This window comes from Myxine glutinosa, chromosome 5 (assembly GCF_964187855.1).
Source record: "Myxine glutinosa chromosome 5, kmMyxGlut1.1, whole genome shotgun sequence".
In the NCBI taxonomy this organism is placed as follows: domain Eukaryota; kingdom Metazoa; phylum Chordata; class Myxini; order Myxiniformes; family Myxinidae; genus Myxine; species Myxine glutinosa.
In genome coordinates this window covers 16229928-16257854 of record NC_136265.1, presented here as the reverse complement: position 1 = coordinate 16257854, position 27927 = coordinate 16229928, and the positions used below count along the sequence as shown (strand labels likewise).

General features: G+C 47.2%; 1 protein-coding gene across 1 annotated transcript; it reads left to right on the top strand.

Moving 5' to 3' along the window:
* Positions 1-375: 375 nt before the first annotated feature.
* On the top strand, positions 376-25406 carry LOC137428770 (indolethylamine N-methyltransferase-like). Its single transcript, XM_068118664.2, has 4 exons — positions 376-532; positions 707-902; positions 19564-19768; positions 24770-25406. The coding sequence occupies exons 1-4, from the start codon at positions 440-442 to the stop codon at positions 25203-25205; spliced, it is 930 nt and encodes a 309-aa protein (XP_067974765.2). The 5' UTR covers positions 376-439; the 3' UTR covers positions 25206-25406.
* Positions 25407-27927: the final 2521 nt, after the last annotated feature.

Genomic DNA, 27927 nt, shown 5'->3' with positions numbered 1-27927 from the left:
CCCTTTTTGCCGCCTTTAACGACAAACAGGGAATTACCAGTGAACTGGTACTCAATTTGCCGACCTCGGAAGGATGACAGGCTGAGTCAACCCCCCTGGCGTTAATTCAGCGATCGACTGGGATTCGAACCCAGGATCCTAGGATCCTAAGCCGGCACCCTAGCCGCTAGCCCAACACCAGGGTAGCCGCTAGCCCAACACTACCTTTGTTGATGGAAGTAATAGCAAAGGTGCATACTTTGGGCTTTGGGAGGACTCTGTGATCTACCGTCTGAAACACACTCAAGGAGATTACAACCAATGGGAGAAGTGACCAAAATATCCTCGGAAAAAGTTCCTCGGAAACCTGAAGGTTAAGGATTGTGGAAGGGGGATACAGGAGTAGTGGGGAGTACGAGAGGGGAGGTTATATTGGAAAGGGAAGGGGGATGCCTGGGTAATGGGATTCCTCCCTCCAGAAGTTTCCTTTGCTCAACAGCGGCACAAGATCTCAGCTGTTTTGTGGTGTCATGTGCTTGCTCTACATTTGCTGGTATATTGGGGATTTGGGAATGTGGGGAGGTAGATAGGTCACTCGTGACCCCTTCCCTCCCCCAGATCCACAGTCGGTTACATTTTTAGCCTTGTGGCTCCTTGTGCTAAGAACAAGAACAAATACAAAGTTGATCGACACAATATAAGTGAAGTCGTTTTGTGCACATCGCAGCTTGTGAAGATGGAGAGCCAGAGGGAGGTTGTGGAGAAGGGCAAAGACCTGTTACCAGTCCGGGAACCAGGACAAGACTATCACAAGTATTTCAATGCGAAGGAGTACAACAAGATGTACTACACCAACATTGAGGGACACGTGGGCGCTATGATAGAGTGCGTCATTCGCTTTTATCACAAGGTTTTCTCGCAAGGTTGGACCGTCGTGACTTGTGTTTGTCGATATTTTATTTGAGTGTTAAACTGATGTCGGATGATGGTTTAGTGGCCGATTTAACAAGTCTGTTACTCTGTATCTACATACAAGAATAAAGGGAATGTTACAAAGTGCACGAGAGAGTTGGTCGAGATTTTTTGGATGCCGTTTGGCTTTATGGAATGGATCGAGGAAAAACAGATGCTGCAGTTGCCTGCAAAAGTTTACAACCCCCAACCCCCTCCCCAACCCCCTCCAAAGTTTTCACATGTTGATGCCACCTGAGCTTATTTCATGATGTTTTCAAATCAAACTTAACATAGAGTCTCCATAAATGTGATAAAGCAAAAATTGTAGATAAAATGTGAATAAGTTTGATTACCGCCCCAGATGTGAGAGCGGTGCTCTAAACAAGGACGTGAAGGAGCTGGGGCTCCCACGTCGATCGGAAGAATGGACGCAACAAAAAGCTGGAATTCATCCGAGTTGCTTTAATCAAACCAAACACTCAGGCACTCTGAAAAGCCCGTTTATCGGGCAGCAATATATACACAAAGAATTAAGTTAAGCACCCCCCCCGTTTCTTTACAACCTCGCACATTACAAGTTTGTTGTCGTCAAAACAGTGTAATATACCCATGATATTGCTATATTTTCTGGAGAAGTGATATTATGGTCACATAAAAACATAACAATCATGCCGTTTTCAATATTTTATTCTGAATAATTTAAGGTGAAATTTTTTGGGAATTTTAGGCATATTTTCACCTCAATTTAAGTATGGAGCTATAGGTCCATCACGGACAGTGTGGATGACGTTTATGTTTTCTAACGTACAGTCATTGTTCTGAGAAGACCTCTAGCGATCTTTGCGTCAATAACGTGTGTAGGACCCACGTGATCGGATCACTGACTCAACCAATCACTTTTTTTCACTTTGATCACTCAATTTCATCAATGGATAATTGCTAATGTCATACCAATCATTATTTGATCTCACATACCTTAGAATATATGCCAATGTATACATATACACAAAGAATATATATTAGGGGGTGCTTACCTTAATTCGTTGTGTAGGGGTGCTTAACTTAATTCTTTGTGTATATATACATATTATCCCGGAGCGTTTGCCCAGGAAAGGCGAGAGGGGGCGTGGCCCAGCGTCCTGGCTGCGGCCTGGCAAGTTGAGCGCGGGCCTGCCCGGGCGTCCTGGACGAGCCCGGCATGGTGATCGCTCCGCGTCCTTGATAGGTGCAAGGCGATTGTGAAAACCCAGCGGTAGCCGCTACACACGTCCCCCCAGAATCGACTTGCACCGGCAGGGTCAATTTGAGGGGGGTCCTGATGACCCGGCCGAAGCGACTCCTGGCGGGTCGTGGGAGGGGGTCCGGTGTGGTGGTGGGCGGTCGAGTGGGGGGCACCGTGGACGGGGGGCGGCCTCGCCGCGGCGGAAGGGCCACCCGTGGTGGGTGGTCGACGTCCACGTGCGCCGGCTTGGGGCGGTCCACCGCAATCCGGTCCGACCTGCCGCCGATGTCGATGACGAACGACTTGTCGTCCCGTCGCAGCACCCGGAAGGGCCCGTCGTACGGCGGCCGGAGTGGCCCCCGATGTGCGTCGTGACGCACGAAAACATACTCCGCTGTGCGAAGTGCTGGGGGGACGTAGGACTGGGGGTCACCGTGGTGGGATGTTGGCACGGGGGCAAACCGTCGGGCGGCCTCCTGGAGGTCCGAGCGCTGGTGAGCTGCGAACCAGGGACTGGTAGCGTCGGGCACGAATTCGCCCGGGACGCGTAGCGCCTGGCCATAGACAAGCTCGGCGGTGGATGCCTGGAGGTCCTCCTTGGGGGCCGTGCGGAGGCCCAAAAGGACCCACGGCAGCCGGTCGGCCCAACCGCCGTCTTGAAGGCCGGCCATGAGCGCGGCCTTCATGGAGCGGTGGAATCGCTCGCACAACCCGTTTGCTTGGGGGTGGTAGGTAGGCCGTAGTACGGTGGAGCTTGACCCCCAGGTTGCGGGCGACCGCGCCCCACAGCTCGGAGGTGAACTGTGGTCCGCGGTCTGACGAGATGTCCACCGGTGCGCCGAAGCGGGCGACCCAGGTGGCGATGAAAGCCTGCGCCACGTCGGCGGTGGTGGTGGAGACGAGGGGAACGGCCTCCGGCCACCTGGTGGTCCTGTCCACCATGGTGAGCAGGTGTGTGAACCCCCGTGACTGGGGGAGGGGGCCCACCAGATCCACGTTGACGTGGTCGAAACGTCGTTCGGGCACGGTGAAAGGTGCCAGCAGGGCCTGGGTGTGTCGGTGGACCTTGGCCCGTTGGCAGGCCGTGCAGGTGCTGGTCCAATCGCGGACGTCCCGACGAAGGCCGTGCCAGACGAATCGCGCCGACACCAGCTTCTGGGAAGCTTTCCGGCCCGGGTGGGAAAGGCCGTGGAGGGAGGCGAAGATGCGGCGTTGCCAGGTGACGGGCACGATGGGGCGAGGCTGGCCTTGGGAGACGTCGCAGAGCAGGACAGTGTCCGCGAAGGGGATGTCGGCCAGGCGGAGGCCCGTGTCCGCCGCCCGGAGGGCTTGCACCGTGGTGTCGGTGGTTTGGTCCGCCGCCATAAGCGCAAAGTCCACGCCCAGGTGGACCGCGTTCGCGCTGGCCCGGGAAAGACAGTCGGCCACGGCGTTGTTTTTGCCGGCGACGTGCCGGATGTCCGTGGTAAACTCCGACACGGCGGAGAGGTGGCGCTGTTGGCGGGCCGACCACGGCTCCGTGACCTTGGCCATGGCGTAAACCAACGGCTTGTGGTCGACGAACGCCGTGAAAGGTCGGCCCTCCAGGAGGTGGCGGAAATGGCGGATGGCCAGGTGTAGACCGAGGAGCTCCCGGTCAAACGTGCTGTATTTGAGCTCGTTCGGCCGGAGCTGCCGGCTGAAAAAAGCGAGTGGCTGCCAAACCCCGTTCACCCATTGCTCATGTACGGCGCCCACCGCGTAGTCGGAGGCATCCGTGGTGAGGGCGATGGGAGCGTTGAGCACCGGGTGAGCGAGCAGTGTTGCGTCGGCGAGGGCCCGCTTTGAGCTTTGGAAGGCCGCATCCATTGCTGCGGACCAGGCGATGTCGTGCTTGGCCGGCTTGCCCCGGAGGGCTTCGTAGAGGGGCCGCATGAGTTGAGCAGCGCGGGGCACGAAGCGGTGATAAAAATTCACCATTCCCAGGAATTCCTGCAGGGCCTTTATGGTGCGGGGACGCGGGAACGTGGTGATGGCCTCGACCTTGGTTGGCAGCGGCACGGCCCCGTTCTTGGTGATGTGGTGGCCCAAAAAATCAACGGCCGTCGTGCCGAAGTGGCATTTGGCCGGGTTGACGATGAGGCCGTGCTCGCTGAGGCGCCCGAACAGTGTTCGGAGGTGGAGGAGGTGCTCGGCCCGGGACGTGCTGGCGACGAGGATGTCGTCCAGGTAAACGAAAAGGAACAGCAGGTCACGCAGCACGCCGTCCATCAAGCGCTGGAACGCCTGAGCCGCGTTTTTGAGACCAAACGGCATCCGCAAGAATTCGAATAAGCCGAACGGCGTGATGACTGCCGTTTTAGGGACGTCGGCCGCCCTGACAGGTACCTGGTGATATCCCCGTATGAGATCAATTTTTGAAAAAATGACCCGTCCCGCCAGACGGGCGGAGAAGTCTTGGATATGCCACGGCGAGCTTGGCTGGGTCGAGGCGGCGGGCCCTGGCGTAGACCGGCGGGCCCGTGGTTGGTATGTGGTGCTCGATCCCATGCCGTACTGCGACGGCCGAAAACGTCGGCCGCGTGAGGGCCGGGAACTCCGTGAGCAGGCGAGCAAACTCGTTCGCCGCCGGGACGGCGCATGCCAGCTCGGTCGGCGCGGAGCTGCTCAATGTGCATACCAGGGAGCTGAAGGTTTCGGCGTTGATTAAACGACGCCGTTGGACGTCCACCAGCAGTCCGTGTGCGCAGAAGAAGTCGGCGCCTAGCAGAGCCATGGGCACGTTTGCGGTTACAAACGTCCAAGCAAAGCGTTGGCCGCCGAAGCAGAGGGTGACGTTGCGCGGGCCGAAGGTGCGGATGGTCGATCCGTTGGCCGCAACCAAGGAGGGGCCGCAAACCGCGGATTGCCTGTCCTGGTCAGAGGCGGGTATGACGCTCAGTTGGGCGCCGGTGTCGCACAGGAAGCGCCGTCCGGATGCTTTATCCGTGATGAACAGTAAGTTGCCCATGTGGCCGGCGCTCATGGCTGGTAATGAACGCCGGCCCGGCCGTTTCCCGGCCTGCCGAAGGTGCACGGGGGTCGGCATGTCCGGGCCTTCTGTCCGAACCTGGCATGATAGTAACACCACGCTTGGTCAGGTGGAGGCCCCGGTCGTCGTGCTGGAGGTGGTCGGCTCGGTGTAGCGGCCGCCAATTGCGTCGGCAGTTCGGTCGTCGACCGTGCCGGGTGCTCGGGCGCCATGGGTGTTGCGTCGGACGGCGGTGGGTCCCATGTCGCCGCTACGATGCGCTGTCCTGCGGTGGAGATCTTGTCGGCTTCTCTGGCAAGGGCCCGGGGATCTGTGATCGTCGTGCTTGCCAGGGCGAGGCGTACCGGGTTAGGCAGCTGACGGAGGAACAGCTCCCGGAACAGGAATGCCGGAGAGTGCTCGCCGAGCAGTGAAAGCATGTAGTCCATTCGCTCGGAAGGGCGCGTGTCGCCGAGCTCGGGCAGGTCGAGCAGGCGCCGTGCGCGTTCCGCCGATGGGAGGGCGAAAGCGTCGAGGAGAAGCTTCTTAATCGCGCCGTATTTGTCAGCGGCTGGCGGGCTCTCGAGGAGGCTCAGGGCGCGGGCCGCGGTGGCCGAACCGAGCGCTGTTACCACATGGTGGAAGCGGGTGTCGTCGGCCGTGATGCCTCGCAGGGCGAACAGGGAATCCGCCTGTGCGAACCAAACCGCCGCGTGAGCCTCCCAGAAGGTAGGCAGTTTAAGGGCGACTGCCGTGTCCATGTCGGTAGGTCACCAATGAAGGAGCTGGGGCTCCCACGTCGATCGGAAGAATGGACGCGACAAAAAGCTGGAATTCATCCGAGTTGCTTTAATCAAACCAAACACTCAGGCACTCTGAAAAGCCCGTTTATCGGGCAGCAATATATATACATATTATCCCGGAGCGTTTGCCCAGGAAAGGCGAGAGGGGGCGTGGCCTAGCGTCCTGGCTGCGGCCTGGCAAGTTGAGGGCGAGCCTGCCCGGGCATGCCCGGGCGTCCCGACCGAGGCCTGGCAAGTTGAGCGCGGGCCTGCCCGGGCGTCCTGGACGAGCCCGGCATGGTGATCGCTCCGCGTCCTTGATAGGTGCAAGGCGATTGTGAAAACCCAGCGGTAGCCGCTACAGACGAATCAATCCTTTATATAGTTGAAGCAACTGTTGAGAGAAGAAGAATCTTCGACATCTGAACAGGCCTCCCAATTTCTTGGAGGCAGACTTATCCATTTGTGTAATGTGTGGATTCCAGGATAAATTTGATGTTCGGGTAATACCTAGTAGGTTTATTGTTTCGCATGGTGTAATTGCGGTGCTTTCAAAGGAGATTGGAGAGTTGAGAGGAGTTTGAGAGAGATGGGAAGAAATTGAGTTTAGAAGCATTAAACTTGACTTTATTACATTTGACCCACTGGGAAATCTTGTCCATGTCCGAATTTAAAGCGGTGGTTATGATCAAACGAGATGTGGATCGAGTGAGGGAAGATGGGGCAGATGGGGAAAACATGGAGGAATGTAATGTCGAGTCATCAGCATATGAGTCCATTTGGTTATTTATAGAAGAAAGAAGGTCATTGATTAAAAGAAGGAAGAGTGTTGGAGACGGGATAGAACCCTGAGGGACACCATTGTTGATGTTGAGGGAAGGAAGAAGATGTTCAACCATCAACAATTACAGAGATAGAGCGGTCGGAGAGAAAGCTCGATATGAGAGAGCAGAGTGAAGGAGGAAAGCCGAAAGAGGGAAGCTTGGATATGAGATCCCGATGCCAAACTCCGTCAAAGGCTTTTGAGATATCAAGGTCTACAACAAAGGATTCCCCAAAGTCTCAAAGAGAAGAGGCCCATACATTCGTAATGTAAGAAAGGATATCACTGGTGGATCTTGCCTTGCGGAAGCCATATTGATGGTCAGATAGAAGACTGTGGGATTCAAGATGCTTGAGGAAATGGGAATTGAGAAGATATTCAAAGAATTTGGAAATAGTAGAAGTCAGAGCAATAGGACGGTAGTTGGAAGGGTTTGAATGATCACCCTTCTTTAAAATAGGCTGTACCAAGGCATGTTTCCAGGAAAGAGGAAAAGTTTGGGGTTTTTTTTTTAACAAAATGAAACAATTCAGCAAGCACGGGAGCAAGATCTGAAGCACACTCCTTCAAGACACAAGGAGGAATGCCATCTTGTCCGGATGCCTCGCTTGTGTCCAGAGAGAAGAGTACTTTTTTGACCACATCAAAATAGATTATAGGGAGTGGCATAGGTGCCTCAGAAGGCGATGGAATGTTAGAGTCATCTCGTATGGAATTCGAGGGAAAAAAAGAGAGAACCAAAAAGAGTTGCTTTATCAGTCGGAGAGACACCGATAGTATCATCAGAATGGAAAAGTGAAGGAAAGGTAGAGCGACAGAAGTTGTTGGAGATACTTTTAGCTAAGGACCAGAAATATCTATTAGTGGAAGAAGACGAGAGGTTGTCACATTTCTTTTGGATAAAGGAATGCTTCGCATCACAAATAACATGTTTGCAATGATTTCTGGCAGATATGAAATCTGAATGCGAGTCAGAAGAAGAGTTTTTCCATGTCCGATATGCCGCATCTCTTGCACGAATGGCCGCAGAGCAGGAATTATTGAACCAAGGATTGGTGGGAGAGATAGACTTAAAGAGAAGGGGATATAAGCCTCCATTCCTGAAACAATAACTTCAGCTATACGTTCAGCAGAGATAGAGGCAGCGGAGAGGCAGTAATCTTTACAGAGAAAGTCAGAAAAGAAGTTTTGTAAACCAGTCCAGTCAGTGCTATTTAAATTCCAACAATGGAGTTTAGTCGGGGAACGTTGTTGTACGCCGCACCTTTCCTATGCCATCTCCAGGCATTGCATAACGTCATTGCCGGGCACCGAAGGGGGCTCTGCAATGACGCACGCTGAAAGGGAGTACTCAGTTTTCACTCTGGTTGTTTGTTTGTTTGTTTGTTCTCTTGTTTGTTTGTTTGTCTGGGCGGTATCTCAGCCATCCTTCGAGCTAGGAACCTGAAATTTCGGCACAATAGTGAGCAAGTACTTTGTCAAAAACAGTATTTTTTGTTTTTTGATTAATCAATTAAATGATGAGTTATTTAATTATTAGCGATTAAGTACTTATACATTTCCTTTCTCTTCTGGCCATTATCTCAGGCACCTTTTGAGTTAGGAAGCTCATATTTCGACATGCCAAATGACCAAGTGATTTGGCTGCAAAGGCTATTTTTGATTTATTGATGAATCAATTAATCAATGAATCGATTAATTATTTAATTATTCGATTAATGACTCAAATTTTTTTTTCTTAACTTAGATTCAGATGAAATGGTGGTGGTTTATGTGTTCTATGAGCGAATTGATTAATTATTTAATTTTTTATGATCATTATTTATTTATCTTCATTATTAATTATTTATTTAAAAAAATTAATTAATATTAAAAATTAATTATATATTATTATTTATTATTATTATTATTAATTAATTTTAATTTTATTAAATTTAAAATTAATTTTATTTAAAAAAATATATTAATTTAAAAAATGAATGGGATGGCAACATAGAGAGTAGCCCAGTTTTAGGACCGGCAGAGAAGATAACTGAGAAGGAAGTTGAGGAAGCGATAAAAACAATGAAGTGTAGAAAAGCGGGAGGGCCGACGGGAGTTGTGGGAGATATGCTGAAGGCAGCAGGAAGTTGGGGTGTGAAGAGAATGACAGAGATCTGTAATCTGGTGGTGAAAGAAGGCCGCATTCCAGTGAATTGGGAACTGAGTACCCTCGTCCCTCTATACAAGGGGAAAGGTGACCCTCTGGAGTGTGGCTCGTACCGAGCGATAAAGTTATTGGAGCATGGATTGAAGGTATTGGAAAGGGTGTTGGAGAGGAGGATAAGGAAGAAAGTGAAAATCGACGAAATGCAGTTTGGATTTATGTCAGGAAGAGGAACGACAGATGCGCTTTTCATTGTGAGGCAGTTGCAGAAGTACATGGAGAGGAGGAAGAAGTTGTTTCTTGGGTTTGTTGATCTGGAGAAAGCATTCGATAGGGTTCCACACAAAGTATTGACATGGGCATTGAGGAAGTTAGGAGTGGAGGAATGGTTGATCAGAGTAGTGATGGCAATGTACAAAAGAGCGCGCACAGCTGTAAGGACGAAGGACGGGAACAGTGGTGCGTTTGAGGTGAAGGTGGGAGTGCATCAGGGGTCGGTACTAAGTCCACTACTATTTGTAGCTGTGATGGAGGTGCTGGCTCAGAACGTAAAGGAGGGTTTACCGTGGGAGTTGTTGTATGCAGATGATCTGGTGTTGATTGCGGAAAGTATGGATGGACTGAAGGAAAAGATGAACAAGTGGAAGGAATGTATGGAGACAAAAGGTCTGAAGGTGAATATTGGAAAGACGAAGGTGATGGCAAGTGGTAAAGCATGTGGTGAGGTGGAAAGAACTGGGAAGTGGCCCTGTGCTGTGTGCAGGAAGGGTGTCGGAGTGAACTCCATTCAATGCGCAATGTGCGCTGAGTGGGTTCATCAAAAATGTAGTGGCTGAGAGGGTCATTAACCAGTGTGGCAGCTACATTCAAATGTGAGGTGTGCACAGAGGGAGCTGCAGATGGAGGAAATGTTGAGTTGGATCTTGGAGACGGCGTGAAGCTGGAAGGTGTGAAAACATTTCGCTACCTCGGAGACATACTGAATGGAGAAGGTGGATCAGACTCGGCAACGGTTGCTAGAGTGAGATGTGCATGGAAGAAGTTTCGGGAACTGAGTGGCGTGCTGATGAGGAGGGCAGTGTCATTGAAGCTGAAGGGAAAGGTGTATGCTGCATGTGTGAGAAGTGTTATGATTTATGGGAGCGAGACATGGGTAATGAACGTAGAGCAGCAACGAAGGTTGGAAAGGGTGGAAATGCGAATGGTTCGATGGATGTGCGGAGTATCGTTGAGAGAGAGGAAGACAAATGATGAATTGCGAAAGATGATGGGAATAGAGCCTGTGATTGATGCTGTGAAGAGGAACAGGTTGAGATGGTTTGGTCATGTGTTGAGGAAGGATGAAAGTGACTGGTTGAGAAGAGTGATGGAAATGAATGTAGAAGGAAATAGAGGACAGGGAAGACCGAGAAAGACTTGGCTAAAGATGGTGGAAGAAGAAATGTGGGCAAGGGGGTTAACAAGGAGAGGTGCAGAAAATAGGGCAAAATGGAGAAGATCGTCATGGGAACCGCAAGGCTAACCCCCGCTCTAGCAGGGAAAATGGCCTTAAAATGCCTGTTGTGTTGTTGTATTAATTATTTCTTTATTTTATTTCTCATCTGGGCAATATCTCAGGCACCTTTTGAGCAAGGAAGCTGATATTTGGACATGACAATGACCAAGTGATCTGGCTGTAAAGCGTATTTTTGATTTATTGATTAATTAATTAATCGATTAATTATTTAATTATTCGATTAATGACTTAATTTTTTTTTTTAAGTTACAGATTTGAATGAAATGGTGGTGGTTTATGTATTCTATTAGCCAATTGATTAACTATTTCATTTTTTTATGATTATTATTTGTTTATTTTCATTATTAATCATTTATTTATTTTCTTTCTCATCTGGGCAATATCTCAGGCACCTTTTGAGCAAGGAAGCTGATATTTGGACATGACAATGACCAAGTGATCTGACTGTAAAGCGTATTTTTGATTTATTGATTAATTAATTAATCGATTAATTATTTAATTATTCGATTAATGACTTAATTAATTAATTTTTTTAAGTTACAGATTTGGATGAAATGGTGGTGGTTTATGTATTCTATTAGCCAATTGATTAACTATTTAATTTTTTTATGATTATTTTTTGTTTATTTTCATTATTAATCATTTATTTATTTTCTTTCTCATCTGGGCAATATCTCAGGCACCTTTTGAGCTAGGAAGCTAATATTTGGACACGACAGTGACCAGGTGATGTGGTCATAAAGGATATTTTTGATTTATTGATTAATCATTAATCGATTAATTATTTATTGATAAATCAATTAATTATTTAATTTTTTTATGATTATTATTTCTTTATTTTCATTATTAATCATTTATTTATTTTCTTTCTCATCTGGGCAATATCTCAGGCACCTTTTGAGCTAGGAAGCTAATATTTGGACACGACAGTGACCAGGTGATGTGGTCATAAAGGATATTTTTGATTTATTGATTAATCATTTAATCGATTAATTATTTATTGATAAATCAATTAATTATTTAATTTTTTTATGATTATTATTTGTTTATTTTCATTATTAATCATTTATTTATTTTCTTTCTCATCTGGGCAATATCTCAGGCACCTTTTGAGCTAGGAAGCTAATATTTGGACATGACAGTGACCAAGTGATGTGGCTATCAAGGATATTTTTGATTTATTGATTAATCATTTAATCGATTAATTATTTCTTGATAAATCAATTAATTATTTAATTTTTTATTAATGACTTATTTAATTAAATTTCTAAAAGATACATCTTCGGATGAAGCACTAGTGGGTTTAGTTATGCTATTAGCCAATTGATTAAGAAAATATTTTATGATAATCTTTTATTGATTTTAATTATACAATTAATCAATCAATTATTGTACACCTCTCCCTCCCAATGCACTCTCTATGAGCTGTAGGATATTTAATTATTGGGCATGGGGGTGGTGTACTTTGAATGTATCTTTACTTGTTTATCTGCTTTGTTTATCTTATCTGTTTGAATATTGTTTATCTGTCGTTTATCTGCGAGCAGGATATCTCAAGAAGTTGTGGACGTATTCGGACGAAATTTGCTGGAGAGGTTGGGTGTGTGACAAGGATGAATGGATTAGGTTTTGGTGAAGACCCAGATCCGGATATTAGTTAGAACTGTAATCACTTCAGTTGCCGGCAATCCTTACTGCAGTACAAAAACCACAATGGCGTAACCGATAGGAATTCTAAAGTTAATATAAATTGCCAGGAAGTATGTGATATTACAACTACAGTCCCAACTGAAACGTCACGAGGAAGATCTCATACCTCTGCCAGGCTAAACAGTTGACGTTTTGTATCCCCTGATAGGTCGCATCTGCATCCAGAACATTCATCCCGGATCTGAATCCAGAACATTCATCCCGGATCTGAATCCAGAACATTCATCCCGGATCTGAATCCAGAACATTCATCCCGGATCTGAATCCAGAACATTCATCCCCGATCTGCATCCAGAACAAAACAAAAATCACAGATTGATAAGATGGAGCTTGCGTCGATGGGATGTGGCATTGTAGGCATCACGTGATTTATTTTTATTTCAATTTTTCCCCACATGCACCAGCTTGTTCTTTTTCGACATAATCAAACCCCAACAGTGGCAACAGTAGTGCAGGTACAAACAAGAAAAGGTATCTTTTTTATACTTGGGCTAAGGCTCGTAATAGAGCACGCGCACACACACACACACACGAGACAAACACTTCACACAGCCACTGAGCTTGGGGGAAATGCTGTCACATCTCTCACTCACATCACTAAAAACTTCCAAAAACAGGTGCAAATAGAAGATGTCACACACCAAATCGAAACAGCAACAAATACAAACCCAATAATTGCAAAAAGACAAAAGAAAAATACAAGATGAAATGCCAGCAGATATATTGTGACAACTGGGAGAATGACAAAATAGCAGGGAAATACAAAAAAGAATTGGACAGAGTGGGGATAGAAAAAGAAGGTTCATTGGAATGGCTAAGAAGAGGTCAGCTCAACGTGGACGGAGAACGAATCATAATTATTAAATCATATGATTCATTTATTATAATAAATGCCCAAGATGAAGGACACTACACCAATGAATTAAAAAAGATGGCGGGACTAAACCAGACGGACAAGTGTAGATTATACAAGACAGAAACAGAAAGTACGAGTCACCTGCTCTCGGGATGCAGAAAACTATTATCAGAACAACTTCACACAACAACACAACAAAGTATGCAAAGTGATTCATTGGCATATCTGCAAAAATGTAAACATCCCAGTACCAGAAAAGTCATGGAAACACGAACCGAGGACAATCGTTGAAAATGAGGACGTCATGCTCACGTACGACCTGATGATTCCATCGAGCATGAACATAGAAAACAAAGCATTGCGTCCGGACATCGTACTCAGGGACAAAAAGGAAAAGACAGCATTGATGATTGAGATATCAGTACCCAGCGATTTTGGCCTAAACAACACAAATCAAGAAAATCACCAAATACCAGGATCTCAAAAATGAAATCACGAGATCTTTGAAGCTGAAGAGCATCAAAATTGCACCAGTGAAAACTGGAGCAACAGCAATGATAAAGAAGAACCTCACTGAGATTTTGAAAACCATCCCCGGGAAAATTACCACAAATGAACTACAACTGGAGCCAACCCAGGGTTCGGTGACGATCCTGAAAAGAGACCTTGGAATAAAACTCTGAAAAAGTTGAACAGTTTGGTCCATGAACCGTGATCCCTCACCGTCGAAAAGGAGGTGGATACTTTTATTTTTATGTATACAAGATCGAGGCTCGTGTAAGAGCTAACATTAATCACAAAAAAACAAACGGACACATAAAACATATAATAAAGGGGGCGGGAGGCAAGATTGGGGGAGAGAGGGCAGCACACAAGTACAACATTTGAGAGCAAGGAGATCTGTGGGAGGGAGAGGGCTTTGGGGGACGAGGCGTGGGAAGGGGGCGGGGGGTGGGAGTGACATAAAACACATGGACACTGCTAGGACTTCCAGCAAATAAGTCGTTATTTCAAGAAAGTGGATCTGGGATGTATTAACAGGGGGTAGAGGAGATCAAGGTTTTGGATGGGGGAAGAGAAGAGATGGTGGTGAACAGCTGTTTTAAAGACCTGGAAGCAGGAGTGGGATTGCAGGGAGTGAGGGAGTTTGTTCCAGAGGCAGGAGAAAAGATGAATGAAAGAGTGAAGGTGAGCAGAAAGTCTTGATTTTGGCAATTTCACCAGAAGACGGATGCTGGCAGATCTTGTGCGACCTGTAGGAATATTTGGAGGACAGAGCCCAGAGAGAGCTGGGGGAGCAAGGCCAGTGAGGAGTCGGTAGAAGACAGAAAGACCACCAACCTGCCTGCAGTGAGTGAGTGAAAGGTCCTCGGAGTTAGCTTCATTGTGAGAGATTCCAATGATTCCGAAAGCTTTGGTTTCTACAGAGTGAAGCCGAGCTAGGTGTGAGGCAGGAGCACCGGCCCAGAGGGGAGAACAGTATTCCATTGAGCTGCAGATGAAAGTCTTGTATATGGTGAGGAGCTCAGATGTCTCAGGGTTGTCCAGACGGTCTTTTCGGAGAAACATAGTGAGAGTGTGAGATTTGTCAGGATTGAAAGACATGTTCTACTTGTTTGACCAGTCTGTGATTTTTTTCCAGGTCTGCAGAGAGTGAGGAGGTTGCAGACTGCCGATCTGAGGAATGAGGGATGGAGCGGCAGAGAGTAGAGTTGTCAGCAAAGAGATAGAGAGGATTTTCCAGAGAGTCGGAGAGATCATTGATGAAAACCAGAAAAATCACAGGTCCCAGAACACTGCCTTGGGGAACTCCAGCCTGAACAGAAAGGGAAGATGAGAGAAATCCATTCAGGGCCACACGTTAACTATGACCAGAGAGGACAAGCTATGCATGGAGATTTCCATGCTTACCATAGGAGGAGAGTTTGGTGAGCAGAGCGGCTGCCAGATCGGATCGAAGGCATGTGATATGTCAAGGGAGACAGCTCTGATTTCTTGTTTGGTGTTGTGGACCTCCATCCATTGTTGAGGCAGCAGAAGCAGCATGGCCAGAGTAGAGTGGCCTGGTTTGAATCCAAATTGATGATCTGAGATCAAGCCATTGGATAAGTGGAAAGATTTGATATCCAAAGCAATGATGGATTCCATGACCTTGCTGATTATCGGGAGCAGGCTGATTGGTCTGTCGTTGCAAGTTTCTGTTTTTGCACCTTTCTTGTGTAAAGCGGTAATGTTTGCTGATTTCCAAGCAGATGGCAGATGATCTTGAGCAAAAGAGAGGGTGAAGAGAACAGAGAGAGGGAGTGAAAGAGCGGCAGAGCAGGATTTTAGGACCCGTGTGCTGATTCCGTCTAGTCCAGTTGCAGAATCAGAGTTGAGGTTTGACAAAAACTTCTCCACCTTGTCAGGAGAGAAGGACACAGAGTCCAGGAGCAGCTGCGTATGACTGGGTAAGGTGGCTACAGAGAGAGATGGGTTTGGGACACAAGATTTTAAGGAAAACAGAGTTGAGCCATTCAGCTTTTTCATGGCAACAGCCTCACCACAAGCTTCAGTGTACCATGGATGGGAGGATGGGTATGACAACTGAAGACGAGATGGGATAAATCTGTGCATGAGAGAGAGCAATTTGCTTTGGAAGAATTCCCAGGATGAGTTGATGTCAGAGGCGGTAGAGATGGGAGACCAGTCCAGATGATTGATTGCTGCTTGAAGTCCGTGCCAGTCGGCCTGAGTGAAATGCCAGACTCGTCGGCGCTGAGGAGGCTTTCTGAAAATGGCCAGAGAGATTTCCACTTTAACAAGCAAATGATCAGAAGAACCCATTGGAGAAGAAGAAGAGCAGCAGACATTTGCAGGGAGGTTTGTCATAACCAAATCCAGAAGAGAAGATACTCCATTGACTGAGATCCGGGTTGGGAAATTGACAAATTGTATCAGTCCCAATGAGTCGCAGAAGTCCTTTGCTGAGATGCCGTGGCTGGTGTGAGAGGAACCCACACCCAGCCAGCTGGCATGATGACAGTTGAAGTCATCACATGTGAGGAAGAGAGTTGGGAATTGGGTGGATAGAAGTTGGTCCATGTTGTCAGACAGCGACATCTAAATGGAGTCATCACTGTTTGGAGGACCTGGTGTTGGTTTAGCGGCTAGGGTGCCAGCTTAGGATCCGAGGATCCTGGGTTCGAATCCCGGTCGATCGCTGAATTAACGCCAGGGGGGTTGACTCAGCCTGTCATCCTTCCGAGGTCGGCTAATTGAGTACCAGTTCACTGGTAATTCCCTGCTTGTCGTAAAAGGCGACAAACAGGGTTGGCGGCAGGAAGGGCATCCGGCCGTAAAACATTGCTTCAAAAAAAGGGGCCCAACAAAAACAACAACAACCACGGTGCCCGAAAAAGGCCAACCCCCGCTTTGCGGGGAAAAATGGCCTCTAAAGGTGTTTTTTTTACTGTTTTGAGGACGGTACAGAACACGTATGAACAAAAGGTGGGAGTGGAGGGGAGGCCGCAGCCAGAGGTACTCCTGGGGGTGGGGTGGAGAGAGTGCAGTGCAAGGAGAGTGAGGAAGAGAGTTTTTGATAAAGATAGCAACCCCACCACCAGGACGAGGCTCAGGTCTATCATATAAACCGGAGGAGGGAGTAACCAGGAAGAGATATTAAGGAATCAGAGACATCTTGAAGGGGAAAAGTTTCTGTTAAACAGATTACGTCTGGTTTGTGAGAAGCAACCTGTATGGAGAGATCAGTCAGGTTTGAGCGAAGGCCCCGGATGTTTGCGGTCCATACCGTTAAGGAAGAGGGAGGGGGAGCATCGGGTACAGGACAGGGGAGGGGAGGAGTAGGGTATGATGAGGGGTGAGGTCGGGAGAGCTGTTGATAGTGTGTTAGAGATTGCAGAGGAGTTAGGAGAAAGGGGAAGATGAGGAGGACAAAAGGTTTGCTGGTGATGGCATGAGGCAGAGTGAGGTGTTGTTTGGGGGATTGGGGGGGGGCAGAGCAAAGTAGAAGGTTGGAGGAGGTGGAGGTGTGTGATTGAAGGGAGAGGAAGTGGGGAGGAGGCAGCTTTGAGGAGGAGGGGGGAAGGGGAGAATTGGAGAAAGATAGTAAGGGGGAGATTAGAAGGGGAGGGGTGGGGGGGGGAGTTTTAAAGGGGAGGGGTGAGAGGGGTGTTTTGAAGGGGAGGGGTTGAGGGGGGAGTTTTGAAGGGTAGGGGTGATGGGGGAGTTTGGGAAGGGAAGGGCGATGGGGGAGAATTGAAAGGGGGGGGGTGTGGAGGGAGTTTGGGAAGGGAGGGGTGAGGGGGGACTTTAGAGAGTGGATGATTAATGACAAACAAACATTTATTACAAACTGGGTTTATTGTGATTTTCAAGTCAGAGATCCGTTTGAAAACGATAGAGGGGTGGAATGAAGGTGAGTTTAGAGAATGTAGAAAGGAAGGACTGTGAGAGATTGAATATTTTTTGAAGTGGAATGAATTGAAGAGGAAATTGAAAAAAGCCTTTTAAATAGGAAGAAAAACAGCGTGTTGTAATAAACCACTGAATAAAACACTGCAGGGGAAAGTTTAAACATATTTAAATAATATTTAAACAACACTGTGAAAAACAATCTGGGAAAATTCCCTGAAGTGAGGACGTGGATTTGAGAAAGAAGGAGAAAGGGTTGAATGAGTATCGTGGAAACTAGAATTGGAAAGGCAAGTATCGGCTGGAAATGAAAGGAAGAGGTGGAAGAAAAGGATATGAAGGGGGCGGGGTGACACAACGGCACACATGGGCGGGGTCCGCAAAGAGAGAAGGAAATAATAATGGAAAAAAAACATTTTTTTTTTTTGTTTGTATTTAAAACGTCAGACAAATGGTAAGATGTTCGGGGAAGTTAGGGGAAGAAGAGAAAATCAAAGAAAAAGCAAATACAACGAAGGAAAGAACTTGAATTCACAAAACACCGACCGGGGGGGGGGGGGGGGGGGGAAGCTTGAAGGTACATGCCACGCACGCGGTGCGAACAGAAAACGATTAATTACACCCAAGTTTGCACGGATTACAAACCAAGACAAACTAGAAACACACAGTAACACGTACACAATCAAATAACGAGTGGAAATTTAACAAAGACACGAACGGGAAAATACTTAAACTTTGATGACGTGGAGAGATCGAAGTGCGCTTCCTCGCCAGGGGAAACGGAAGCGGAGGTGAAGCTTTGGGTCCTGGGAGGACTCCATTCCATCTCCTGAAACCCACCAATGGAGATAACAACCAATGACACACACACACACACACACACACACACACACACACACACACACACACACACACACACACACACACACACACACACACACACACACACACACACACACACACACACACACACACACACACACACACACACACACACACACACACACACACACAATATTTAACCTGCACCAAACTATGCTTGGAAATGGGACAAGCAGTCCGATTGATGTCTCACACATTGATGTCTCACACATTGATGCCTCACTTTCCGATCTGCGAAATACCAGGGTGACAGCTTATAGCTGGGTCGAGATACGAACTCGGGCTTATAGACAGCTCACAGGCAAATGCACACACCTCTAGGCTACCTGCCAGCCCACAAAAGAGCTACAGCCTCAGCAGAACAACAACTCAGTAGTGGGCATGGGGTGACACAGTAAGCTGGTGGCTGGTGGTTCCTCAGGAGGAATTTCCTCCTCCCTGTCGATGCCAACATATGGGGATTGTTCATGCTCTCTCCTTTTCAAGCAAGGAAGCAGCACGTATCATTTTAAAAGTCTCTGGTATGGCTTAAACTGGTCCAAAACCAGATGGGTGTTTTTTAAGACACACCATCCCCTTATGGGATGGCCGTTGGCTTCCTACGGGAGTTAATCCACGCTTTGTCAGGTGTCGTGTTTTAGGTCCTCGCAAGGAGTCACAGTCACCCTCCCCACATAGCAAAGTCAGTGAGTGGGTGTCAGTTTAGTCACCGACAACCTGATCAAATATAGAATAGTCTCGATTTTAAGGCAGGGCAGCAAAAACAGTAAATTTGTTTGAACTGGAATTGGATAGGGACCTGTGAGCATTTCAGACAGTGGAGTATGTGGGAATTGGCAGGACTAGTAGGTACCTTAATTAGGTATGGAAAGATGATTGTATACCTGTGCAGTGATGTCTGTAAGAGGGTCTCATCAACAGGTGTTGCCTGTGTTTATTCATTACTCACCCTCCAACTGTCTAAAAACTAAATAAATAAACACCCTGGTGATGTCTGTGCACCCACTGTCCTCCATCCTCCTCTGCCTCGTCTCCCCTCTCCCCCTGCCTTCTCCTCCTCCCATACTACTCCCCACTTCCTACTCCTCCCCCTCCTCCACCCCCTAATCTCCAACCCGCTCCCAGTGAAATCAAGTAAATAAACTGAAACATTGAAGTAATGTGATCTTGATATAGTGCAGACCAGATGGGCCAAATGGATTGGCACTGGAGAATGGTATGATGAAGAGACATGCAGTGTTGATTACACAGGTGTTGTCTTTCTGAAGTATCATCGTCTGTGTTGTTCAAGGTGTACGTGGGCAGTGCTTGCTGGACGTGGGATCGGGTCCCACCATCTACCAGGTCCTAAGCGCCTGTGAGAACTTCGAAGAGATCTACCTGTCCGATTACATCGAGCAAAACCGGCAGCAGTTGCAATGCTGGCTCGAAGCTTCTCCAGATGCCTTCGACTGGAACCACATCATCAAATTTGTTTGCAAATTGGAGGGAAACCAGTAAGTCCTAGTGCATTGAAGACCTCTCATTCGGTTTATATGGCCATTTAATTCAAGCGGTGTATAAACATAAGAGACAATCCTGCACCCTTTTCTGGGGTGTGTTCCGTTAGCAAGAGGCTTGCTTGATTCAAAGCGCCACTGTTGTGGCTTCATGTTCAAAATATAACCTTCAATTTAAAAAGCTGTTCCTCGATCTTAAACTGACGATCATAAACTGAGAACTCGGACGGACAGACAGAAATGAACCAATTTCTTAACCCCGCTTTTTGCTTCGCTTGTGCGGGGTAACAAAACAGTTTAACAACAATTATTTTGAATAATTTCCCATAAGCACCTACAAAGCAAACAAACACAAAAATTTATTTGTGCAGGTCCTCAAAGCCTTCACTCACACAATAAATAGGAAGACATAGGGAGGTCACGAGACAATAAGAGAGTTGCTTGCCAAACCTGTGAGTAGTTGCATGGGCACCTGCTTGGGTGGGTCAATCGTCCCAATTCTTGTTGAGCCCGCCCTTTTATAAACCAGCCCAATGACATCACCCATGATGATTCGTGCCTCTTCCCTCTCTCTCACCATTGGCCCATTACTCAAGTAGAGGGTGGGGTGATCACCTTCCTTGACCTTTCACCCAAATTGCAGAGCGACAGAGAGCCCTGAGAAAGCATTGGACGTTCTCCCACCTAAACTCAAGGCCTAACGGCCTTCCCAGACAATAAAAAAGCACATTAAGAAGAAATAATAAACGTAAGGACAGGAAATAAGGGTCAAATGGAATGCAGATTTTTCGAGACACACCATGGATTTGCCATGTGTACCCCGGTTTAGAATCGGTACACCGTATCCCTGCGTGTCGTAAGAGGTGAGGAAAAGGGTTGGCGTCAGGAAGGGCATCCGGCCATAAAATATTGCCTCAAACAGGGAACCATGACAATTACAATTACATATGGGCAGGGTACAGCCCGAAGTACCCCGTGGGGGTCCTCACCCCCTCTCGTCAAAACTCAAGGTGGGGAACCCGATCGAAGCAAGGGTGGAAATCACTCCATTTATGACGACGAAATGTCTGATGCCCCACGTGGAGATCGGTTTCTGAGGTTTGGGACATGGAATGTAGGGACAATGACAGGGAGATCAGGAGAAGTGGTGGAAGTATTGGTCAGAAGAAGAGTGGACATATGTTGTGTGCAAGAGACGAGATGGAAGGGAAGTGGTGTGAGAATGGTGAAGGGTAGGCAGGGGCAGAAATACAAGTTTGTGTGGCAAGGGTGCCGCAAAGCATGCATGGTGTTGGTGTCCTGTTTTCTGAGGGGTTTGTAGACAGTGTGGTGAGTGTGACTAGAGTGAGTGAAAGGTTGATGATGGTGAAAATGATGATTGGAAAGCTCTTGGTGAACGTCATCTCGGGATATGCTCCGCAGGTCGGTCGGAGCGATGAAGAGAAGGACAAGTTCTGGTGTGCGATAGAGAAGCTGATGGAAAACGTTAAAGATGAGGAACTTGTTGTGGTAGGAGGAGACCTAAATGGACATGTGGGAAGGAGTATGAACGGTTTTGAGGGAGTTCATGGGGGTTACGGATATGGTGTGAGGAATGGAGAAGGTGAAAGGATTTTGGAGTTTGCTGATGGAGCTGGTTTGTTGATTTGTAATACTCAGTTCCAGAAAGAGGATAACAAGCTTGTTACATACACGTCAGGTGGGTCGACGACAACTGTTGACTACCTGATGGTACGTAGGCGAGATAGGGAGCACCTCCGGGACACAAAGGTGATTCCGGGGGAGGAGGCTGTTTCACAGCACCACTTGGTTGTCTGCGACATAAGGGTGAAAGGGGCGAGGAGAGCTCGGCGGGTGAATCACCAACCGAGAATGAAGGTGTGGAGGTTGAAAGAGGTGACAGTAAGGGGGGCATTAAAAAGGAGGCTGAGTATGGTAGAAGATGATGTGGTTGATCATGAAAGTGGTTGGATGTCAATGAAAGATAGTCTTTTGGGAGCGGTTGGTGAGGTATGTGGATGGACAAAAGGACCACCGAGGCACTCGGAAACATGGTGGTGGGATGATGAAGTTGGAAAGAGGATTGACGAGAAGAGGAAGAAGTTCAAGGAGTGGCAGAAGGCGAAGGATACGGGGGCAGAAAAGGTAGACCATTAAAGTTATGAGGCAGCCAAGAAGGCTGCAAAGAAAGAGGCATCAAAGGCACAGGAGGCATGGAGTAAAATGTTCGGAGAACGCTTGGATTTGGAAGAGGGTCAGAGAATGGTATTCAGGATTGCAAAGCAGATAGCGAAAGAGAGGTGTGATGTGATGGGGGTGAGTTGCTTGAAGGATGAAGTGGGACAAATCGTTGTGGACCCAGATGGAATTAAAGGAAGATGGAAGAGATATATGGAAATGCTGTTGAATGCAGAGAATGAATGGGATGGCAACATAGAGAGTAACCCAATTTTAGGACCGGCAGAGAAGATAACTGAGAAGGAAGTTGAGGAAGCGATAAAATCAATGAAGGGTAGAAAAGCGGGATGCCCGACAGGAGATGTGGGAGATATGTTGAAGGCAGCAGGAAGTTGGGGTGTGAAGAGAATGACAGAGATCTGTAATCTGGTGGTGAAAGAAGGCCGCATTCCAGTGGCTTGGGAACTGAGTACCCTCGTCCCTCTATACAAGGGGAAAGGTGACCCTCTGGACTGTGGCTCGTATCGAGCGATAAAGTTATTGGAGCATGGAATGAGGGTATTGGAAAGGTTGTTGGAGAGGAGGATAAGGAAGAAAGTGAAGATCGACGAAATGCAGTTTGGATTTATGCGAGGAAGAGGAACGACAGATGTGCTTTTTATTGTGAGGCAGTTGCAGGAGAAGTACATGGAGAAGAGGAAGAAGTTGTTTCTTTGGTTTGTTGATCTGGAGAAAGCATTCGATAGGGTTCCACGCAAAGTAGTGACATGGGCATTGAGGAAGTTAGGAGTGGAGGAATGGTTGATCAGAGTAGTGATGGCAATGTACGAAAGAGCGCGCACAGCTGTAAGAACGAAGGACGGGAACAGTGGTGAGTTTGAGGTGAAGGTGGGAGTGCATCAGAGGTCGGTACTAAGTCCACTACTATTTGTAGCTATGATGGAGGTGCTGGCTCGGAATGTAAAGGAGGGTTTACCGTGGGAGTTGATGGATGCAGATGATCTGGTGTTAATTGCGGAAAGTATGGATGGATTGAAGGAAAAGATGAACAAGTGGAAGGAATGTATGGAGACAAAAGGTCTGAAGGTGAATATCGGAAAGACGAAGGTGATGGCAAGTGGTAAAGCATGTGGTGAGGTGGAAAGAACTGGGAAGTGGCCCTGTGCTGTGTGTAGGAAGGGTATTGGAGTGAACTCCATTCAATGTACAATGTGCACTGAGTGGGTTCATCAAAATGTAGTGGTCTGAGAGGGACATTAACCAGTGTGGCAGCTATATTCAAGTGTAAGGTGTGCACAGAGGGAGCTGCAGATGGAGGAAATGGTGAGTTGGATCTTAGAGACGGCGTGAAGCTGGAAGGTGTGAAAACATTTTGCTACCTCGGAGACATGCTGAATGGAGAAGGTGGATCAGACTCGGCAACGGTTGCTAGAGTGAGATGTGCATGGAAGAAGTTTCGGGAACTGAGTGGCATGCTGATGATGAGGGGAGTGTCGTTGAAGCTGAAGGGAAAGGTGTATGCTGCATGTGTGAGAAGTGATACGATGTATGGGAGCGAGACATGGGTATTGAACGTAGAGCAGCAACGAAGGCTGGAAAGGTTGGAAATGTGAATGGTTCGGTGGATGTGTGGAGTATCGTTGAGAGAGAGGAAGACAAATGATGAATTGCGAAAGATGATGGGAATAGAGCCTGTGATTGATGCTGTGAAGAGAAACAGGTTGAGATGGTTTGGTCATGTGTTGAAGAAGGATGAAAGTGACTGGTTGAGAAGAGTGATGGAAATGAATGTAGAAGGAAGTCGAGGACGGGGAAGACCGAGAAAGACTTGGCTAAAGATGGTGGAAGAAGAAATGCGGGCAAGGAGGTTAACAAGGCAAGGGGAGATGCAGAAAATAGGGCAAAATGGAGAAGATTGGCATGGGGCCCGCAAAGCTAACCGCTGCTCTGGCAGGGAAAATTGGCCTTAAAATGCCTGTTGTTGTTGTTGTTGTTGTTGTATACCCAGGGTGTATATAAAGTTTACTTCAAGTGAGCTAACTCTTCTCCAACTATGTCATTAAAAAATACAGTACTTTGGAAAAACTTTGTACATAATAAATTGTATGTATGTGGACTAATTATGGAATACAATATTTATTAAATAATAACGTTTGGCTTCAAGCAATATTATTAAATTTTAAAGTGAAGTGTATTTGATGCTTTCGAGTTTAAAAATGAACAACAGAAGTAAGTCAGTCAAGGCAGGTTCTCCCCTCCCCTCCCTCACCCTGGTCTCGCTCCATCTCTCACGTCAAGGTAGACATGTCACTCTCCACCTTCTCCCTCTACCATCCCACCTCTACACTGTGCAATGTGCATGATGTGGGGGATCGGGGAGAGGGAAGATTTAAGGTCCTGAAGTCATTTTACATTACATGTAATTACACATTACAAACTGTACTTCCCATGAGCATGGTCATGTATGTAATCACATATTATGTGAAGTAAATAAATTGTGTAGATTATCATTCTACACATTTCTGGATCTGATGAATTGGCAGTTTTGTAAAACTCTTCGTGCAGCATTTAACTTGAGATGTCCAAATGTCATACACGTCTATCCCCGTGGGTTTCCCACAGGTGTCCCACTTGTTTTTTATACGAGTCTTGAAGACCCCTTCCAAATCTGCCTCCTCCGGCACTTCACGTGAACCTCATTCTCCTGTTCATACCCACACACGTGGTTCTACTATTGGGGCGGCCTGTGGAACAGGCTGCATAAGGCAAAATTGCTCTTTCCTGCACCCGTTTACATTTGATTCTGTGTCTTTGCTGCAGAGTATCCTGGGAAGAAAAGACTGCAAAGCTTCGGAAACGTGTCCGAGCAGTGATGCACTGTGATGTCCGCCATGATCCACCGTTGGACACCGATCGAGCTCCGTTTGATTGCATAAATAGCTCTTTCTGCCTCGACGCTGCGTGCACAGATGAGAAGACTTTTATAGATGCTGTAACTCATTTGGCTAAGCTACTCAAGCCTGGGGGGTTGTTGCTGACTGTGGTGGTGACATGCGGAAAGTTCTACAGTGTGGGGAAAGAAAGGTTTGGCTTTGCATTTGTGATGACTGAAGATGTGGCACGCCATGCCATGGAAGTAGCAGGCCTCGTGGTCACAATATGCGAATCCCATAGCATACCAGATATGATAAATGACCCAAATGTCAAAATCACAGGCTTTCTCAACATGGCTGCCACAAAACCTCAATCATACTAAAATACGCCATTTGCGTCCGTCTGTCTGGTGAATTTTTGACGCCAATACATTCTGTCCTTACTTATCCTTACTTATCACACGTCATCACATCATTCAACACAATACTGCACTCCTCCATCCTATATATGCAATACCCATTCTAATTTAACATTGGTATTATACCATGACTCTGAACCTTTGAATAAAACATCAATTCCCTTCATCTCTTCAGTTATTGCTTTCACCACAGTTGTTACCGGTTGAGTACCAAAAGGAACATTAGAACATTGGAAGAACAAGAACATTTTGTTTTTCTTTTTAGAACAACACAAAATTTACTTAAATTAGCATCAGATTAAAGCATCAGAATTCTTTTACTCCCAAAGAAATCCCCAAACCCCACTGTTGTACCATTCGAGTTGAAGAACTACAGACCTAACCAGGATGGAGGTTTAATCACTCGAGTGAACCTTCTGATGGTTGTTGGTGTTATGGTTGCACCCTTACTGCCTACTGGTGCGGGTGAAACTACTGGTTTCTCATTTACACCAGTTTTGTCATCTCCTGGTTCTGGTATTGGATTTACCAACTTCTCTGGAGGTTTTAAACTAACGGGAAGACTAATCGATGGGACGTCTGATGTTGGTACCACCTCCGGTAGGTAAGCTCTCTCTAACGGATTTGGTATTTGCTCTCGAGAGTCATCTGCGATCAAATGATCTGCGTGTATAAATCGGCGGTTATTGCCCGGTATCCTGACTAGGTACGTATTAGGACCCTTAATGGATACGATGGTACCAGGTATCCACTTCTCTTTTCCTCCCCTTAAATTTCTAACACGTACCGGCTGGTACATGTCATATTGACGAACGTTCGGGTGTAATCCGTCATGTTGGAATTTTGAAGCCCTCTGCCTCTTTTCGACTTTTCGTTGTAGACATGGTTTGATTAACGAAAGTCGAGTTCTGGTTGGAATTTTGAAGCCCTCTGCCTCTTTTCGACTTTTCGTTGTAGACATGGTTTGCGATAGAGAAGCTGATGGAAAACGTGAAAGATGAGGACGTTGTTGTGGTAGGAGGAGACCTAATAGGACATGTGGGAAGGAGTATGGATGGTTTTGCCGGAGTTCATGGGGGTTACGGATATGTGTGAGAAATGGAGAAGGTGAAAGGATTTTGGAGTTTGCTGATGGAGCTGATTTGTTGATTTGTAATACTCAGGTCCAGAAAGAGGATAATAAGCTTGTTACATACACGTCAGGTGGGTCGACGACAACCGTTGACTACCTGATGGTGCGTAGGCGAGAAAGGGGGCACCTCTGGGACACAAAGGTGATCCCGGGGGAGGAGGCTGTTTCACAGCACCACTTGGTTGTCTGCGACATAAGGGTGAAAGGTGCGAGGAGAGCTCGGCAGGTGAAGTACCAACGGAGAATGAAGGTGTGGAGGTTGAAAGAGGTGACAGTAAGGGAGGCATTAAAAGAGAGGCTGAGTAGGGTCAAGGATGATGTGGTTGAGCTTGAAAGTGGTTGGATGTCAATGAAAGCTAGACTGTTGGGAGCCGTTGGTGAGGTATGTGGATGGACAAAAGGACAACCCAGGCACTCGGAAACATGGTGGTGGGATGATGAAGTTGGAAAGAGGATTGACGAGAAGAGGAAGAAGTTCAAGGAGTGGCAGAAGGCGAAGGGTACGGGAGCAGAAACAGCAGAGCATGAAAGTTATAAGGCAGCCAGTAAGGCTGCAAAGAAAGAGGCAGCAAAGGCGCAGGAGGAATGTAGGAAAATGTTCGGAGAACGCTTTGGATTCGGAAGAGGGTCAGAAGGCAGTATTCAGGTATTGCAAAGCAGATAGCGAAAGAGAGGTGTGATGTGATGGGGGTGAGTTGCTTGAAGGATGAAGTGGGACAAATCGTTGTCGACCCAGATGGAATTAAAGGAAGATGGAAAAGATATATGGAAATGCTGTTGAATACAGAGAATGAATGGGATGGCAACATAGAGAGTAACCCAGTTTTAGGACCAGCAGAGAAGATAACTGAGAAGGAAGTTGAGGAAGCGATAAAAGCAATGAAGGGTAGAAAAGCGGGAGGGCCGACGGGAGTTGTGGGAGATATGTTGAAGGCAGCAGGAAGTTGGGGTGTGAAGAGAATGACAGAGATCTGTAATCTGGTGGTGAAAGAAGGCCGCATTCCAGTGGTTTGGGAACTGAGTACCCTCGTCCCTCTATACAAGGGGAAAGGTGACCCTCTGGAGTGTGGCTCGTACCGAGCGATAAAGTTATTGGAGCATGGAATGAAGGTATTGGAAAGGGTGTTGGAGAGGAGGATAAGGAAGAAAGTGAAGATCGACGAAATGCAGTTTGGATTTATGCCAGGAAGAGGAACGACAGACGTGCTTTTCATTGTGAGGCAGTTGCAGGAGAAGTACATGGAGAAGAGGAAGAAGTTTTTTCTTGGGTTTGTTGATCTGGAGAAAGCATTCGATAGGGTTCCACGCAAAGTATTGACATGGGCATTGAGGAAGTTAGGAGTGGAGGAATGGTTGATCAGAGTAGTGATGGCAATGTACGAAAGAGCGCGCACAGCTGTAAGAACGAAGGACGGGAACAGTGGTGAGTTTGAGGTGAAGGTGGGAGTGCATCAGGGGTCGGTACTAAGTCCACTACTATTTGTAGCTGTGATGGAGGTGCTGGCTCAGAACGTAAAGGAGGGTTTACCGTGGGAGTTGTTGTATGCAGATGAT

Bases quoted from the DNA above. Each gene is read 5' to 3' on its own strand.
- LOC137428770 (XM_068118664.2), top strand. From the start codon at position 440: ATGGGATTCCTCCCTCCAGAAGTTTCCTTTGCTCAACAGCGGCACAAG. The intron at 533-706 runs GTATATTGGGGA...TGCACATCGCAG, and splicing joins TGCTTGCTCTACATTTGCTG to CTTGTGAAGATGGAGAGCCA. The intron at 19,769-24,769 runs GTAAGTCCTAGT...TCTTTGCTGCAG, and splicing joins TGCAAATTGGAGGGAAACCA to AGTATCCTGGGAAGAAAAGA.